The sequence below is a fragment of the Batrachochytrium dendrobatidis genome (genome assembly GCF_000203795.2).
Source record: "Batrachochytrium dendrobatidis JAM81 unplaced genomic scaffold BATDEscaffold_6, whole genome shotgun sequence".
Lineage (NCBI taxonomy): Eukaryota > Fungi > Chytridiomycota > Chytridiomycetes > Rhizophydiales > Batrachochytrium > Batrachochytrium dendrobatidis.
In genome coordinates this window covers 19,936-39,367 of record NW_006281104.1, presented here as the reverse complement: position 1 = coordinate 39,367, position 19,432 = coordinate 19,936, and the positions used below count along the sequence as shown (strand labels likewise).

General features: G+C 37.4%; 5 protein-coding genes across 5 annotated transcripts; 3 read left to right on the top strand and 2 right to left on the bottom strand.

Moving 5' to 3' along the window:
- Nucleotides 1–135: 135 nt before the first annotated feature.
- On the top strand, nt 136–8,074 carry BATDEDRAFT_24779 (uncharacterized protein; the record flags this gene model as incomplete). The annotated part of the gene is made up of 26 exons (XM_006678859.1): nt 136–200; nt 409–893; nt 990–1,144; nt 1,227–1,463; nt 1,567–1,827; nt 1,906–2,075; nt 2,145–2,418; nt 2,497–2,783; nt 2,853–3,074; nt 3,151–3,405; nt 3,695–3,959; nt 4,031–4,162; nt 4,225–4,348; nt 4,416–4,670; nt 4,765–4,896; nt 4,975–5,173; nt 5,235–5,484; nt 5,565–6,105; nt 6,195–6,310; nt 6,375–6,615; nt 6,680–7,017; nt 7,098–7,215; nt 7,294–7,338; nt 7,498–7,763; nt 7,856–7,951; nt 8,006–8,074. 26 exons carry the CDS (start codon nt 136–138, stop codon nt 8,072–8,074), a joined length of 5,598 nt encoding a protein of 1,865 aa, XP_006678922.1.
- A 1,074-nt stretch (nt 8,075–9,148) lies between these two features.
- BATDEDRAFT_88852 (uncharacterized protein) lies at nt 9,149–10,192 on the top strand (the record flags this gene model as incomplete). The annotated part of the gene is made up of 1 exon (XM_006679180.1): nt 9,149–10,192. One exon carries the CDS (start codon nt 9,149–9,151, stop codon nt 10,190–10,192), a length of 1,044 nt encoding a protein of 347 aa, XP_006679243.1.
- Nucleotides 10,193–10,560: 368 nt separating this feature from the next.
- BATDEDRAFT_24777 (uncharacterized protein) lies at nt 10,561–11,902 on the top strand (the record flags this gene model as incomplete). The annotated part of the gene is made up of 3 exons (XM_006678858.1): nt 10,561–10,935; nt 10,998–11,131; nt 11,389–11,902. The coding sequence occupies 3 exons, from the start codon at nt 10,561–10,563 to the stop codon at nt 11,900–11,902; spliced, it is 1,023 nt and encodes a 340-aa protein (XP_006678921.1).
- Nucleotides 11,903–12,037: 135 nt separating this feature from the next.
- Nucleotides 12,038–13,294, bottom strand: BATDEDRAFT_24776 (uncharacterized protein; the record flags this gene model as incomplete). The annotated part of the gene is made up of 2 exons (XM_006678857.1): nt 12,038–12,443; nt 12,558–13,294. 2 exons carry the CDS (start codon nt 13,292–13,294, stop codon nt 12,038–12,040), a joined length of 1,143 nt encoding a protein of 380 aa, XP_006678920.1.
- A 2,570-nt stretch (nt 13,295–15,864) lies between these two features.
- Nucleotides 15,865–16,749, bottom strand: BATDEDRAFT_88861 (uncharacterized protein; the record flags this gene model as incomplete). The annotated part of the gene is made up of 1 exon (XM_006679088.1): nt 15,865–16,749. The coding sequence occupies one exon, from the start codon at nt 16,747–16,749 to the stop codon at nt 15,865–15,867; it is 885 nt and encodes a 294-aa protein (XP_006679151.1).
- Nucleotides 16,750–19,432: the final 2,683 nt, after the last annotated feature.

The window sequence follows — 19,432 nt, the reverse complement described above, 5'->3', positions numbered from 1 at the left end:
AATTGTAAATAGCAATATAAGTATTCTTATACTGTGCATGCTGTAGAAATACAAAATGAATTGTACTGTATGCTTAGTATACACAAGTCACCTTATTTGCATAGCTAAAGATGCGGTCGGAGTAAACCTTGAAACATGAACAGTTTAAAGACGCGTCCGAGTTCGCTAGATATATGGGGGCCGGTCGCTATTGACTATTGGTATACGTAAAGAGAATTAACGGGCCAAGTGTCGAGTTCATCTGCGTCTGGTCAGACTAAAGGTGAGCTTTTGAATCGCCTATCCAGCTATCTTGGATACAGCATACAATATTTGGAGGCCTGACCCCAAAAATAATATGGTTTTTTAATGTAATCATTTCAATATTAGACTTTACTAAACATATCAACGACTTTATCACTTTTATAGCATCGAGTCCATGTCGCATATTCTTGCAGCGTGGATTAACAATGAAGTCGGGCTATCCAAGCCTGTTCAAGGAGAATGCCTTGATACAAGCTTTCGCTCTGGATATCTGTTTGGTGAGCTTTTAAGCAAACTGCAGATACATGGCCAGAGCATGACCTTTGTCAATTCAGAGTCGGTTGACGCGCTGATAAAAAACTACTCGCTGCTGGAAGAGACTCTGCATAGTAGGTTGAACATCAAACTCTCAAGTACTTACGCGCTGGATATCATCAATGGAAAACGAGGTGCTGCTACCAAACTCTTGTATCAAATCAAGAGCGCATTGGATGAACTCAAACTTTATAATACAACACTAAAATTCGATAACCACGTCACTCTGGCATGTCCAAAGCCTTTAAAAAATGCAAATCATAACAAAACATATTCTTATCAACACAGAGAGCTTCCCAACGGAGATTTGATTTCATACCCCTCGAGTCCAGCTGGTATAGTATATTTTTCAAATTTTGCTTACGACGACAAGTAAACATACTAACCTTTTTAATGACACTATTGTTACAAATACAATGAACTGCTATTAGAACAAGTAAACCCATTGGTTCCTCCTATCCGCAATGCAAAACATGTGTATCATCAAAAAGAAGTCAAATTTTTTTCAGAGATGTTGAAAGCAAAGCTAAAAAGATATCAGTTTGTTCAGGAAGATAAGCCCAAATTTTTTGATGCAGTAAATCAAGTAAGAAACTATCACAATTTTATTTATCTTGAACAAATATGCCTTGTATTAATTCATTCAGAGTATGTTTTTTATTTGATAGACTCCGCACACAAAAAAGATGAATGCCAATTTAGCTCTTGCCATCAAACACAAGACTACAAAAAATTACAATGCAGCAGTGAAAAAAACCTGTAAAATTCTTAATTCAGATGATATAATGAGTGCGACTCGTGTTCATGAACTAGACTCGTCTGAAAATTTAAAATCAGTTACCAATCTCGAGTGCACTGATTTAGATTTCAAACCAAAACTTGAGTCTCCAGATGAAAACTATTCAGTAAGAAGTACTATACATCCAACTTTATTGGCCAACTATTTTGGATATAATGAAAGTTTACTCACAAGCTAACACGTTGACACAATGATGGTTTAATGTACAGCTGGCTGCAAAGGTCAATAACGAGATTTTGAAATTCGAGCAAAAAATGGGCATTTACAATTTGAGCGAGGAAGCTATTGAAACTGATCCAATCTTTTCCAAAGAAAGTCGTAAAAGCATTTGCACGTTATCCTCTAGTTTCAATATTGATACTATCAAAGCAACTGAAAATTCAGGAAATCAGTTTGGTCAAAAAATTATTTTAAAACCTATAGTTGCAGAAAATCAAGAGAAAACCAAGCAATACCTAGCAAAAATCCGGGTAAGATTACAGGGCTGTATGACAAGAATTTATATTTTTGTTGATAGGTTGAGTATCTTATACATTTAAAAACTGCAGAATCAGCGTTTAGAGGAAGAGTATTCTCGAAAAGACCGAGAACAGAGACGCAGAAAGATCATACTAAATCAACAGCAGGCAGAGCAAGAAATGGAGAAATTGAATATGGAGAATTTAGTTGTATCAAAGTTGCTAAGGCAATCCAAGCAAGAACGACGAATTGCTGAGCAGTATGTATATCTAGCTAGTTTTATCATACGAGCAAGTTATATCTAACATTTGTAAAATTTCAATTCCAGATTGATGCAGATTCGACATGAAAAGGAGATTATGCATGATAATCGCGTTTTTAGAGAAACACAGTATGCCAGTCAAAGACAAAAAGATTATGAAGATGCCTTGACTCGCGAATTTGAGTTATCAGAGCAGGCGCGTATAGAGTACAAGGAAAAAATGTCACAGCAGATGTTACAGCATTTTGAGATTCTTGAAGCCAAGCGAGCAGTAAAGCATCAAAAAAACCTTGTGTATTGCCATGATATTGTCAATGAGCTGATAAATATAGCTTTTGAGGTGACGTTTTTATAAATAGAAACACATGGTATCAGTGTATGTGTTTCTAATTTCAAAAACATTCAATTTCACTTGTAGATTTCCGATTATTGTATTCTAAATGATAGCAAACAAGTATCGCAACGGCAAATGCGCGAGTGGAAAACAATGTTTATATGCTACGAATCGGTATCAAAACCAAGTGTTGTAGAGATTGAACAGGAAATGAAACTGGTTGAAAATACCGGTGCTACAGCTTATTCCGAAGGCACGCTGACTGAAAAACCATCTACTTTAAACACAGATCCTAAAACTACAGTACTTGATGACGCAGAACTTTCTGATTATCTAAACAGTTTTGGAATATGGCAGCTTTCTGCACAAAAGTAAGACATTAACTATTTTGAAGAATGACACTCTGAAAAATGGCAATTACTAACTTGTTGAAATTACAGCCCAGTAACCAACTTTTTGCTTGGCCAGCTCGTTGAAAATATAATGACATTGTCTGCGGTTCCTGAGGCGGTATACGAAACTGTACCCATTCCATGTGTACCACTACGTGTTGCAATCATTGGCAAGCCTTTTTCAGGAAAAATTACGCTTGCAAGGAGTTTGGCCGAGATGTATAACATGACTTTGTTGCGTGTTGACGACCTTATGAAGGAGGCAATAAGGTTTCCTCTATAATTTTTTAAATGTTTAAATGTTTAAATTTACTTTTACTAATACAAATCATGTACGATTTGGTAGTGTTGGTGATCCGGCTCCTAAAAAGCTGACTACTGATGCAAAGGACAAGAATTTGAAAAAAAAGCTTAGTAAACAGCAAATTGGAGCCAAGATTCAATTAGAAATGCTTGAAGGACATGGTCCAAACGACAGCATGTTGGTGTCGTTGATAATTGAAGCTCTTGGCCAGAAACCTATAAACCCTGGAGGCTGGATATTGGTTGGATTTCCACAAACAAGAGCTCAGGCACAACTTCTTGAGCATGAACTGTCTGGGTAAGCAGATGTTGGTTTTATACAGTTTTACAGTCGTGTTTATGTAAATTGAGATATTTTTGTATTCATCTTGGTGATTTTACTTGGGAATAAGCAGTGCTTAAATATTGTTGTACTTTCCACTAGAAATTGACTGTTTCGTCAATAGGCATTCCGAACCTTTTCAAACACAATGTCTATGAGACTGGCTGTTTACTATGTACTTTGATATCTTTAATGTTTTATTTCACGTAAATACGGCTGCAGTTGAAAGCATGTTGATCTGACAATCTTTTATTAAATTGTGTAGATACGAAGATCCAAAACCAATCAAAAAAGGCGATTTAAAACGATCAAAAGATAAAGATAAATCTGCATCTAAAAACAGATCAATAATCGCACCTGTAGATGTACAGTGTGGTTCAACTACAGTATCTCCTGTCAGTGGCTTGGATTGTGTGCTGCTACTTGATGTGAAAAACGAGATATCTGTTAGCAGATGTGCTGGTCAAAGATTTGACCCTGTTTCTGGGGAAACATGCCACATTGAGCTTAATCCTCCGCAAATTTTACCAGTTAGTTGTAGCAAGATATTTTGATCAGTTTGTGTTGTTTAGAATGATTTCTGATTGTGTTTGGATTTTAGGGAACATTTGATCGACTAGCCTTGCTAGATGACGAGTCACGCGCAAAAACGCAGTTGCAGTACCAGCTGGTTGCATTTGAAAATGAAGAGGAGCAGCTCAAAAATTGGTTTTCTAGATTTGACAACTTGAAGGTAGGTTTAAAATGTTTGATCAATTCAAAAATCACGAGTTAATGGTGGATTGCTTTGCTTAGCTAGTGGAGGCTGGCGAAGACGTGCAAAGTACCTTTAATCAGGCTGTAGCGGTTATTAACCAAACAATTTCCTTGAAAGAATCAACAAAGTCGGACGAAGATGCAATATACAAAGAGAATGATGGTAGTGTCAATTTGTCTTTAATAAGCTGTTGACATTTAATTTTAAACTGTTTTTTGTATACTCGTAGGATGCAATCCTAGTACTTTTTACAAAAGTAGTGATGCGGTTCAGGAAATTAATGAAGATGACAAAAAAACGGATAATGCAAAAAATACATTTGAAGGAAATCATGTAAATGCAGGAATTGCAACCATACCTGGAAATGTTCAACCTGAAATACAATCTGGAGCCCTGCAAGTTAAAGCTGCCACTCCAAACGATACAATTGAAAAACAAAAAAGTATTGGGGTTTGTGTTCAATCAGGCCAATCCAAAGATAAAGGTTTGAAATTTTTTGACAGCAATTAGACTTGGCAAAGTATTGATATTATTAGATTGACACGACAAACCAATGTTACTTTACTTGAATCTACTAGCACCATATGAATCTGTTTTGTCAATATCTGGAAATTCACAAATGGATGCATTGTCACATCATATTGCTCGAAAATGTACCACAAATGGAAAACAGGTTCCTTCTCAGGATCTGGCTGAGATATTAACAGATCGTATGTATTGAAAAAACTGTATTGCTGAAAAAAGTTTGGGTTGGCATGATTTGACCTTGTACAATCAATATTTTGTAGAATGGACAACGATTGAAGAAACATATACAGACACTCTAAAGCTTACATTTAGATCCATTAGAAATGAGCAAAATTTGATTGCCCAATATTTCTTTGATGTCAAAACGTCGTTTCAAAAGTTTTTACAGAGACCTGATTCAATGCAGGATTTGATAGATGTGGCACAAGCAGAGTACAACGCAATAGAGGACGATATTAGGTACGTAGCACCATTGATATGTAAATAATCAACTCGATAATTGACAAATGTTTAAATTCAGATCTGATTTAGATACTAAATCGGAACTACATCAACGTATTGAGGATTTGAGAGATCGCTTATGGGAGATATCGGACAAAAGAAGAGATGATGCTGAAGCAGAGCGTTTGTCGCTTATTGAAGATAAATGGACAGAAGATCATTCTATTATTCTTGCAAACACATATATATTGATCATGCAAGCTGAAGTAGATCGATATCTGGGATCTTGCCAATTGATTACAGATTATTATAGAGATTCAAACCTCAAAGTATGCGCTTGCCTGTTTTACCTGCACAGTTGATGCTATTAAAACTCACATGAATAACATTTTTGCTATTTTTTACATAGCCGCTTTCTGACATGAATAGACTACAATCAAAAATACATTTTATCTCACCATCTGCTTTAGCTCCAATAGAAATTGCATCTATTTTGGTTACTGCACACGAGTCTCATGTAGCACAAAAACGCGAAGGTATTCAAAGTGCAAGCATAAACGAGCAAGTAGTACCTTTTCAAGCAAAACCAACAAAATCTGGCAATACCGTTTCATCTTCACAAGGACAAGCCAAAGAAAAAGACGTGACAAAGAAGCCAGCCACAGGAAATTCAAAAACATCGGCCAGTGCTACAGCTACGGCTTCGATACCGGCCATTACTATAGATCAATCAATTCGTCATGCTACTCCTGCACAATACATGCCGCTTGAAAAAGATCCAATTGTTATTGATTATGAAAATATTAATTTTCCAGATATTCAAGCTGCCTACGAGATGTGTATCGGATTTCTCACGCAAAACGATCACGGAAGCGATATTCCATCTGCATATATACCTGCTGGGGAACGACGCGACAAAAAAAAGCCTTTTGAAGTAGGAGAGAGCAAGAGTATGTAAAAATTGATATTGCTATATGTACATGGAAAATTGTGCACTATAGTTGATACAGTATAGTTGACTTTAAACAATGATAACTAGTTGATGATGCCGAGTCTCAACAGTCACCCGAGCTTTTAAAAGCACTGGAGTTAGAAGAGCAAGTATTGCGATATCGTCTAGAGCGCGTGCGACAAAAATCCATTGATCATTTGAAAGTTAGTATTAAATACTGTTGATGGCTATGCTAATTTGATGAGTAGAAGCTAAAAAACTGTGTAGAAATTTCGGCAAAAAAGCTTTGAATCTTTTATTTTGTTAGATGACTGGATTGGAGCACGCTTTCAAGCAGAGATGAATGCTGCCAAGGACATGACAAACGTATTTAAAGAGGCTATAGAGTCGGAAGAAAAACTTTTGAATCAGCTTACACTTTCTGGAGAAAAATTTCAGGTGGATTTCGGCAAACTAACACTTGAACCTGAGCTTGTTATGCCCCCTGAAAGTCCAGTCGAAAAGTCACGTATGTATATAGTTTATACATGGTTGTAATAAAATATATTTACTAACTAGTGTAACATTAATAGAACCAGATCAGTTTACTGTTTTACAACTGCTTCACTTTGGTAATCAACTGCGCACACTTGCACCTGCTGGACAAATTTCATGCAAGCATTTTTATGATTACTTGGCGCGGGCTGCTGCACTTGGATCTACAAATGATTTTTTTCCAGAAAGTTACTGCAATGTTGATGTACAGAAATTTCAGCAAATATGCTATGTCCTTGATCCGTTTGAAACAGGATATATAGATTGGCGTAAATTCATTATATTGAATGCACGAATATTGCCAGTCAATCTTTCATCATTTATTGATATTAAATTGGACTTTGATAAACTGTCGCATGGCACACATCAAAACCAGGTAGATTTTGTACCAGCTATTTCAAAACTTTGAACCATGTTTATATTAGTAGAAAAACTCATATGTCGTGTTGATTTTAGTGTTCAAAATATGAATTCATGCAGTTGTACTTTTGGTTTGAAAATGACTTTCAAAAATTAGAAGACTCCCAGTTAAGACATTTTGATCGACCTGGAAAACTTAAAGACGCACTGTTTGGTATGTACATGTTTGATACTGATATGGTTATGCTATGTATGATTTAATCACACTGATTTATGCAATTGCATTGTGTAGAGCTATTTTCCAAACGGATTTCCTCTGATTTGATGAGTATTCCAGGTGAGACTATACACTATTTTCAATGCTAACAATATATGTAGAGTTTCAAAATCAATAGATGACATGATTTTGATAAACCCAAATTTAAAATCGAGATATTTGAAATATTTGAAATAGAAACTAAAAATATGTTTATCTTGAAAATAATTGTTTATGCAGAAGCTCTGCCTCTTGACTCGTCCTTTTCTTTGGAAAATAACAGTACTCTGGAAGATCAGCAATATTTAGATATTCGCGAGTTTCTAGCATGCTGTGCACTTGATGAAAGTCCCATATGTGGTCTTCAAAAAGCCTTTTATGCATTTGGAACACTGGATGGATTATGCACAGCAAATGATGTGTATGATCTTTTGCACCACTTTTTAAACTTTTCCAAATCATCTCACAGACTCGATGAAGATAGTCTTGAAGATCCATATCCAATGGTAATTCTTGGCATTGTTTTGCTTTTTAAGCCCAACGTTGTAGCTAACAGAGTATTTAGTCTACCATTCAACATGTTTTTGAAGAACAAAAGATATCAAAAGGCGGGATGATTTCGTTTGAATCTTTTATTGCAGGATGTCAAGCGGTAGGACTGGCAATTTTGTCATGTCCACTTTATCTGATCGAGGTATGATACTATCTTTATCCGTTTTTATAAACATAGGTCTAACCATTTTATTAGGATATCACAATTTATAATGCACGATCCAGACCATCTTCTGGATTCGATTCAAGTAAAGGCATGAAATAAATCATTTACGGCCGTATTCACGTAAAATGAGACGATTGTATCTTGCAATGAATCTAGTTTGCTCTGAAATAAACAGTATTTAGATATTGTCGTCTCCTACTAAACACTGGCTTTAATAGACATTCTCTGTTTTTCATTGTCTGGGATTATTTGACGCACAAAGTCATTGCTACACTAAATTAATTTTCATTGGGGTTTAAAAATATTACATTGTGGAACGAAATGCTGCCTAGAATGAGATGAACGTTTGGAAATGTTTCATGGTATTGTTGTATCTTGAATTTCATATATTTGCGTTCTAATTCAACAAAGTAAACATTGGGCAATCATCATGGAATGAAACTGTTGTTTGCATTTTATGATACTTGGTTTGAATTGAAAGTTGAAGATTGAACAAGTTCAAGAATGTGAAGATTTATTCAGTTTGCAAAAATAAACACCGAGAAAGAACAGTGAGCTAAGAGTTCATAAAACAATATTGCTCACTAATATTGGCAAAAGCCAAACATGAGACTAGATGTTTATTATGTATTTGACACTTGTTTAGTGCTTTATTTTACGTGAATACGGCTGTAGAATAGACACTTGACTACTTTTGAATGAGTTTACCACACATTTTGGCAGAACAAATAAAAGTTGATGTGATGCTAGCAGCAGATCTCGCATAAGAAAACTGGTATTATCCGGTGCTCTATATATACTACTGAGTTTATTTGCTTGATCTGGTGGGTGACTGCTTGTTGAGTTTGGTTCTGGCACGAGAGTTTTGGTACTCTATCTATAGTCTACGCCAGCCTAAAATAATTGTGCAGTTTTACAAACCAAAAACTATTATTTTTGAAATAATGCACCAACCAACTGTTTGAAACATACAGTATTCTAGCAGTATTCTACAAATTGTTGCTACTACATGATGATGCAGTTTACGTTAATTTGTGTGAATCAAATCAAGCTTATAGTTTAATTAGAGTTTAATGACATGCTCGTAATTGAATTAAACTATTCTGCGTGTCATGATTCGCATTAATATTGTATTGATGTGCAAGTATAAAAACATCTGATTTGGTGTATAACATGCTCGTTAATTTGTCTATTATGAAGTTTACTATTATTTCGACTGTGATTATCACTGCTTCTGCAGTCATTGCTGTTCCTGCCATCAATGACAGACTCCAGTTTAATGCACCGTCTATCAACCAAAATCAAAACACTGGTATCGATACTGGATCTGGATCTGGTCCTGGCCTGTCATCTGAGTCTGGTTTTGGATCTGAGTCTGAATCTGGACCTGCCATTCAGGATGCAGCCAAAATCCCAATTTTTTCAGCTCCAACGTTTTCAAAACCAGTATTTCCACAAAACACTGCTGATACTCAAAACATTGATATTCCACATCAATCATCCGTCTGTTCAGTTGATGATTACGCAAACACCATCCAGAATTTGCAAAATGTAATCCAACAACAAATGTCAACCATCCGTGACATGCTGGATAGATTGCACGCATCCAGTATTCAACAACCAGCAATGCCTGATTCATCGTTTGATTCATCATTTGGTGCACGTCATGATGCATTGACTCGTTTGCATGATTTGAATGATCGTCTTGGCAACAATATGGTCAGATTCACGACTGCTAGTCCATTGGTTATGGATTCATGGTCTGATGTCAAGAGCGGTATGAAACCATCATGTACTGGAATCAATGCGGCTTCCACATGTCAAGAAAATGCAATCAAGAGTGATGTGTCGTGTGGTGAAGACAAGTCTGCAGCAGTAGATCGAGCTAATGCAGTTCGTGGATTCATACGTGGCATTGCATTGCAAAAACTTGCATTGTTGGACTGTGCATCATCTAATCTTGGACAGCAATATCAAGGTAACCAAAAAACACAGCTACTGCAGCAACTTGATCGTGTTCGTGAAGCCACGGCAAAACTTGAATTGCAGTCCAAATCGCTATCATGTCGTGCCAAGCAACTAGGCAGCTGTGATTCCAAGATTGGTGAGTGTAAAGGTGTTCAAGATAATACACGCTTGGAACGACGATGGTGGGGAGCAGGATCAGGAGCTGGATACGGTGCAGGAGTTGGTGCGGGATATGGTGTAGGCATGTAATAATTGAATCTACCCATTTTTTGTTAGCACACCTAAAAAGCTTATTATATCCAGACTGGGAATTTTCCCATGCTTGATATATTTTTGCAACTCTGTTCACACTTTGACACAATAAACTCAACTTGCATGTATGTGAATTTGTAATATTGACTTGAAGGATGTTTAAGCTATTTTATTATTTGTTGGAATGTATTGTAAAGCTGTATTTGATTCGAATGTGGGAATAAAACCTTGCAGTTGAGGAATATAAAAGCCAATACACTATCTTTATTGATCAACCAATCTTGGCTATTTATAAAATGCATCTGTTTACTATTATAACTGCAGTGATGGTGCAGATCGCAGCAGCCATTCCATCTTATACTACTATGGGTTACACGACTGAGAAACGCGATTTGGGCACAGGTTGTCCATACACTCTTGATCAATATGGGACTGCTGCGATGCAGTTTCATACCACCATGCAGCAACAACAAACAGCCATTCAAGCACAAGTTCAGGCCACTGCTACTGCCATAGCAACCAATGGCGTAGCTATTGCTTCGGCCAATGCTGTTGGTGGTGCAGCCGCGGCACCAGTGGTTGATCCATCTGTATACTGGGCTCAGTGGCAGAACTGGAATACCAATCTGGCTAGTTATGGAAATGTTTTGTGGAATGCTGGTTGTTTGTCTACTTACTGGGACAACGATAGCAATTATTATAATGCAATGATTGCTCTGCAGCAAAATCTCGCACTTCAGGTAACTTTAAACTCGAAGGGTTGAGTTACTATTCTAAATATTAACATGTAAACCCATTATAGAATCAGGCTATTTGGAATAATATAGCCGCTGCTAATCAGCAAGCTGCAGCACATGCCAATGCGCTGTATCTACAGACTGCAACCCAAAATGCGCTGACAACATTCAATTCGGCAGCATGCCAGATTAATACAGCGTATGGAGCACAGTTGGGATGGAATAGTGTTTCGGGAACTTCATGGAACTGTTGAGGCTTATATTGAACTGAATTCCTTGGCATATCATCCAGTATGCAGAATGATTAAATAAAGTTTGAAGTTGGTTCAGATCTTGTCGATATATTATCATGACATTGGCTGAGCGGTAAGTAGTGTTGGCTAGAATGATAGTATTCAGCCATTGCTACGTGTAAATGGTTTGTATTAACGATGCTCATGCTGTATTCGCCTCAAGGTTTGCATTGATTGAAAGGGATAGAGCTGTTGCTGCCAAGACTCGAGCAGTTCATCCATCATCCTCTACAACTGTTCAGAAAAGACTTGAGCCATCCACTTTTAACAAAAGACTTGATGCAAAGACTGCTGCAACTCTCTTGAAGCAGCAACAACAGACTGGTCATAAAATGTCCAATTCTGCTGCTAGTATGATGACCAAGCAAAGTAATGGTCGTACTAAAGCATCCAAGACCATTTCAGTGGTCAAACCCCTTGTAAAGCGTCTTGGACCCAAACCAGGTCCAATTGAGAATCGTCTTGGCAAGCGGCTTATTGACCGGTTAGGTGATAAACCCACTGCTGCTGGAAAGACTAAAGCTGTATTACGCTCCAAGAAAGCAGGAAAGGTATCCAACTCGACTCCTAAAAGCAAGACTCGAGGACGTGTTGCTAATATTGGCTCATCCAGTTATTCTGCAGCAGATATGATGGATGATGACGATTACAAATTTGGTCAAGCTGCAATATATTAATTCTCGATATTTCAAGATTATAATTAGACTGGTTCATTACTATGGTTGCAGTTGTGGAGTGGATCTCTATTGCAGTGTGGATGGATGCGCAATCATTACTGCACGATAAGCCTTCAACATGCTTCGACTCGTGCATTACAAAGTATCGGGTGAAATTGCAATAGATTCAAGTGGTGCATGTGTTGCTTGATCAACAGACTCACCCCAATCACTTGCCGGATCTTGTTGATCAGTAGTTGTTGCATACTCGATAGAAAGCCGAGCCGATTCCTTATTAGACCGTGTCGGCTTGTCCTTGTCTGAATCAAAACAAATGATGCTATCGGCTGCATATACTTTTGTCTCTGTGGACTCCTGTTTTTGCTGATGTGCACAATCGCACAAGTCTTTTAGCTCGTCTTTATGCGTATTGACATACTCGACGGCTGTACATGCCGCTGCTTTTTTGGCATCGCGTTGCCCAGTGCCGAGACATTGAGCCAATACCATGTTGTGATACGTGATAGTTGCGGTAGTACCTCCATGTAGACCATATTCATATCTGAATGTTTTGTTTTTAAAAATAGTTGGATTTCAGTACTTTTTGGCAATTGTATTCAACAGAAATGCAGACAATAGATTTGTAGTTGTCAAATTTACCCGACAAAAAACATACGTGTAATCTATCTTGACACATTTAAACAATGAATAGGACAAGGTTCGCAATTCAGCAACTGGGTTCTCGTATATCATTGATTCTCCACCAAACAGCGATGTGAATCGCCACCACCAAGGTGAGATCACTGTGATGTCAAACATGCTTTGCACGCAGTGTATATCAAATTGAGAATCTACAAATACAGCACCTAGCATGGACTCGTAAACATCACCTGCAGTTTTTGGTGCTGTATTTCCCTTGTTCCAAAACAATCGAGCAGAGGCAATTTGAGTAGCTGACGTCGATATTGGTAATGGAGTAGATGATTCAGATGCAAGATAGCCTTGAACCCATGTAGCAAACCGCCCGATTGCTGCTTCCATAGTCATATCTGTATGGCGTATATACTTTACCAACCCAATTTGAATCGACACACATGCCAGAAATTGATTGCAAACAAGCTCAGCGCAAAGTTTTGATAATCCACCTGGATTCAACGGTGGTGTAATTTTATACAAATGTTGCATTACAAGGTAAGAAAGCACTGCATCTCCTAAAAATTCAAGCCGTTGAAACATGCTACCCAGTTTTCCCGTTCCTGAATGGTTATAGTGTATGGTATCAACGAGTTTATGCATATTTCTTACACCACGTACATCAAACTGGTTTAGTGATATACGAATGTTGTGGCTTGACCAAATCACAATCACCCATATTGTCGACTGTCCAACTCGTTGACATTCAAACCGTGTCATCACTAGTCACCATATAATGGTTGACTGGTTCGTTTGATTGACCTGACATATCGACACTTTGCAAACCTTGACTTGATTCATCAACTTGGATATTCATATAATATTGGGTTTGTATCATCATGTTGGACTCGTTATCAAATACCTTGATGTGTCCATGCAACTCAAACTCGATATACACACATTGGTTACTGTTTGACATGAGTGGGTCAATCATCAATACCAGACAATGCAACTGTATTAGTTGTATGATACAATCAATCATGGTTGACTCATCACCATCAAATATCAAATGTTGATCACGTATACATTGATTTGTAATTGCATGGTCTGTTGGCAATGCACACTATGATATGCTTGACAAGTTGTTGATTTGCAGTAATCAGATGTGCATCGCCTGTAACATTGGATGCAATTGACGAGTTGTAACCGCAAGTCAACAACCATGGATATGTTGGTGATTGTGTTGACTATATGATTGGTATTGATTAGCTGTCATGATCGATTGGTGGACAATACAATCCACATTGATTATGACGTGTTGCAACTAGTTGATATATGCAGATTCGACTGATGATCGAGTATATGTTGATGAGTAACTCTGTCACTGTTTGGTTTGATTGGTCATTGCTACTGCTTGTATATGCAGTGTATTCATGTGTGATGTATTGGATATCGGTGTTGAACCTGTTGGAAGATATATTGTCATGTTGTATCAAATCGCACTACATTTAGAATGCAATCATTGATTGGTTGGCTTAGTGATCGACTCGACTCACATTCGACTGTAATGGCCACAAATCTGCATTGCTGATTGACACGCATATATCGACATGTATCAGACTCGGACATGGTGTATATCAGTTGCATATACCAATCACTGATGCAATTGATGATGATCGATTAGTCAATCAATTCGATATCAACACCAATGTCAGTCCATTGCCACATGAATACTTGCAGTTGTGACTTGTGTTCAGTCAGTAATACTGTTGTATATCGCGACTCGATACAACATACAGCATGATATATTGGACAATTGTATTGCAACACGGTCAATGGCATGCTGGTGATTTGTTGTACTGCCTGACTGTATATATGGTGTCGATCAGTGTCAATCAGTAATGCATTTGTATTGATCATGAATTGTGTGCAGTAATCTGGCAGTATCGTGATGTATGATACCATGATCAATGCAAAACATCACTCGATCAAACACGGTAATTGTGGTTGTGATTACAATCTAGAATTGGATGTGGAATACAATCACAACCATAATTGACAGGATATTGGGTGACTTTGTGTGCAGTAACCATTATTGGTAGTTCAATCTGGATATACACAAAAAACAACCGACTGTTGCATAGACTGTATTTGAATTTGCATGATAGCAAGTCGTTGGATGACCCGACCTGTATACAAATTGACTGATAAATGACAAATGGGACCAATCTAAACAGTGCACAGATGGATGCTGGTCAAAAAACATGACCAATTGAACAATCAGTCAAATACTTGGTATACAGTGACAGTGTATGCTGTGGTAATGGATTGTAGATGCGATGATAATTATCCATAATGGCACTACCTGATCACTGGATACATCACTACAATTGGGAATATCAACACAACATACTACCGAGGTTAATTATACACCAACAGTGATGCTTGTATATTAATCCACCCTACATGGTGTATTTGGCTTTTTTTCTGATCATTCATTTGAAAAGTGCCGATTGTCACCCTTGAAGCTGCCGTCATTATAAAACGGCAATCATGTACCAGATTCAACCCATTTTCATCACACTACTCGATACAATGCTGATTACTCTAGAATGCGTTACAAGCGGTTGCTGCAGTTCGACTTGCATTACATCCACCAATTGGGATTGCCAGTCAATCAAACAATAGGTTGTCAAAATGATCACCCGTTGAATTGGGTGGTGATATCAAGAAATGCTACACAATGAGATTTAATATTGATGGAGTTGATGTATGTATCATGCCATTTATTGTAATGTGTGTGATATGTTCAAACCGTGCATGTATTGGATCAGTTTAATATGGTATACTGCTGCAAATATCATGATTATCACATTCCATTAGTATGTGTGATCATATTGCACCAATCAACCAGTATACGATCACTGGATACATCAACATATGGTACTTGACACACGACAAAGTTGATACTGCAACTGATGTGTGTGATCAGTCAAGCTATTGATGCAACCATTTTGATACCACAATCAACGAGTCAAACCAGTCAAATTGGTCGGATCTGATATCAACACACATGACTATTGTTGGTATTGGTGTTGCATGTGCCAATACGACATGTCAAGCAATATCATATCGACACAATACACACATGCATGTCAGCATCATCAATGTGTACAACTATGCAATATACAATCAACTGTATTGTATTGGAAATACAAGTGTCAATGCATACTATGATACCATGCCAACCAAGACTGTACAATGACCAGATATAATGCATGCACATACAATTTTATTGTAAACTAAATAAAATGATAGTTGAATCAGTTGAAACGAGTCCAGATTAACATTCAAGTCAATGGTTCGCGATCGTCATCTCCGGGTCGCTTAAAGAATGATCCCAATCCATCCATAAGCTTGGAAACCCTTTTCCGTTTTTTGGAGGGCACTTTCTGCCTAGAGGATCCAGATCCAGATTCTTCATCGGATGCATCATCCGATTCTTCATTCAATAATGGTTGAAAATCTTTGTGTTTTCGTTGATCACCAGATTTTCGATGCTTTCGTCGACCACCAGATTTTCGGTCAAGATCCTTGTTTTTTAATGATTGCTTTTCAAGGTAATCTTTAACGGAAGGCATTTCTTTGATAGTAGAAGTTTGGAAATCAACTGTTGCAACATTCGTAGTGGTTCCGAAAACGAGACTCGCAATATGTTGATTGATTTCCCATTCTTTTTGTGCAAGATCATCAATCTCAGACTCGCACTCATAAAGACTTCTTTGAAGTTTGACAAATTTGGAATATTGTTTTTCAAGATTAGACTCAGCCTTTCGAATCTTGTCATTGTGTTTTGAACTGCCACCTTTTCCTTGAGGTTTCTTTTCCAGAGTTTCAAGCTTTTTTTCCAAGCCCATTACCACCTTACGTTGAATGTCAGATTGAGATTGTAACAACCAACATATTTTTCTTTGCTGATTACGATTATCCTGTATCTTTACGTATTCCTTGAGCAATTCCTTGACGTTACCTGGAAGTGGATCAAGAGCACCCAAGCCTATACCTTTTGGATTAGGAGTTGACGAGGTGCTAGCTTCAGTACTTGTAGTTGCACTGGGAATGACGGTTGAAATGCTAGTTTCAACATCTGTAGTTGCACTGGGATTGACTGGATTGGCTGTAGTAACCGAGAGGGCAAGCAAGATCGATGACAATACAGCAACTGCGAGTTTCATTCTACTGGTTTGGTTGAGCAAGTTGTAATGTCATTCAACAAGTCGGTTTTTGAACTATATTTATATCCATTATTGAATGAATGATATTAAAAGCATATTCCTTGAATAACCGTCCTAAGGGTTAGTGTTGTTGTCAGGGTTGAATGGTGATTTGTGATCAATGCCAAACTTTGAAGGGATCTCCCTTTATATGGTGATCCACAATTTTGATTAAACCGCCACCTGTGTATTCAAATATCATATGGTTGATTGAAAGCTTCACTCTGAAAAGGGTTATGGTCAAGGGTTAGGGTTAAGAAATGAGTATAAACTGAGACTGCAATAAGTTGACACTCGGATATTAGTTGGTCATCAATATGTGTTGTGATATTTCATGCTTGTTAAAGTAGCAAGTGATTGGCATGATTCAACGTACAAGTAGTGTATAATGAGCATCGGATGATACTGTTTTACTTGAACAAGAGTGCTAAATCTGTTGGAATAATTGTAATTTAGTCGTCTATTTCTGTACTACATTTTACACCCTCATTGTTACACAACATCAAATGTCTGCAAAGAAAACAGCTGGAAATGGAATGTGTTTGTAGAAATAGAAAACATCATACACAATATGACAGCAGTATTGCATACATACAAATCAAAGTATGCTATCATGATTGCCAACGGATTGATTGAAAACAACTTTATATCCAACTTGTCCATCAACAACCAACAACTCTATTGGAGTTTTGTGTAATCTGATTTATATTAATTTAAATGGAGTGTGTATGATCTGTGACTGTTAGTAGTTGACAGAAAATAACAAATCAAAAGTGTAATGGGAGTTGCACAATAATTCAGGATCAGCAGACTTGGGGTTTTCAATGATAATGAAAAGATGTAATAAAACAATAATATGTTGAAATGGTTGGAAGAGTCATTTATTAATAAATATGAGTTATAGTCAGTCTTGTAGTAATTGATTGTTTGTATATTGGTGACACGAACAAGTAGAATGTATGATGAGCAATCAGAAAAGTAAATTGATCAATAGGTGTAATTCATATTGTTTACCAAGTCAAATAGTGGAATTATGGCACACAAACATTGGTGATACGAGTCCCTTGGATCATCACATATTACCATTTAGTATCCCGCATGGATACTCGACACATTTGGTAGTCATACATTGTATGGTCACCAAGTTTGAACCCACATTCATGTATTGTGTTGGACTGTCAATGTTGTCAATACAACTCTGTACACACATTTGTTGTATTCTGAATCACAGATACGATCGCAATCTAGTTCAACAACAATCATGACACATGTCAGTAATGCAACCATGCATGTCAATCACCACCAACAACACCACTGTATTGTCAATCAGTCCATGACACTGACTGTTTATTACACACCAACACTGTTAGTATTCCGTTTACATGACTAGACTGCAAGTTGTCGTATTCGTTTCTGTAGATTTGAAATTGTTAGTAATCGAGTTTTGACATTCAATTCGTGCTGTTTTTGTATATTTTTGTATATTGCTGGACATTCAACTCAACGTCTTATTCCAAAGTGGACATGTGTTTGATGTCATGTTTGTATAATCGAAACAGGAACCCAGTTTGCCAAGTAAATGCTGCAAGACTCTTGACAACCAGTCATGTACAGTATTGAGTCGGATGTTCATACTATTGATAGCATGACAATTGACAGTTCAAGAGTTCTGTTGAAGCTTTTCTAATCATTGGCAATACTTTGAGTTTGCGTATTGAAAGTATTACAGTTGGCATAAAGTATTGATACTGCTGATATGACCATCAATCCATACTGCATTGAACAGGACTGCAACACAGTATCATATCACTAGATCAAGTGTTGAGGCAGAGCCGTTTGAAGGATTTTACCACTAATATTTGACCAGCTGTTGTGTGGGTAAACTGTTACCCTATACTGACCGTAACCTGAAACTGACTGATCATGCCAATCGATCTTGACATATTCTTTAGTATATGTATTAGGGTCACCAGTCCTTGACTATGAGTCCTGTTTCATTCAATGGCTGAAGAGTTGTGCATAAAACAGCCTACACATGAGTATCTATGCTACATATACCTAAATGGCGGTCGAGTTGTTGCTGCGTAAGCTTGTATAACCCGTATGTCTTGATTATATATTTAACCACCATAAAAGCATAGTGCATATCCACAACTGACCCATTCATTACCAAGAATTGTCCTACCAATCAACAAGCTTTATCACATTCATTCTCGTCAACAGGATGAAATTCATATCGACTATTGTGTTGTCGCTATTGTCAGTGACAGTCAGTGCAGTAGTCATCGATCGTCCGTATGCCATCGAATCAGAACCTGTAAAAGAATGTTCAACACACATGCAGCAACACACTGGTATTTGCACTTCAACTGGAACAGAACAACAATCAACTGGAACCAATCATGATGTAGCTCAGTCGACTATAGATTCTGATGGTTTGGACAGCTCTGTTGAACAGTCCGATGAATCATCGTCATACTCTGAGTCCAAACAGTCAGATGATGATATATTTGACAACACACTATATGACGACGTCTGCCATCTTCCTAAAAACTATATCCCAGAGAATGAACGGCCCATTCTCACACCTCAGCAAAGGCTGAGTAGAGTCGAAAAAATAATGAGGAATATGGGTATGGAAATT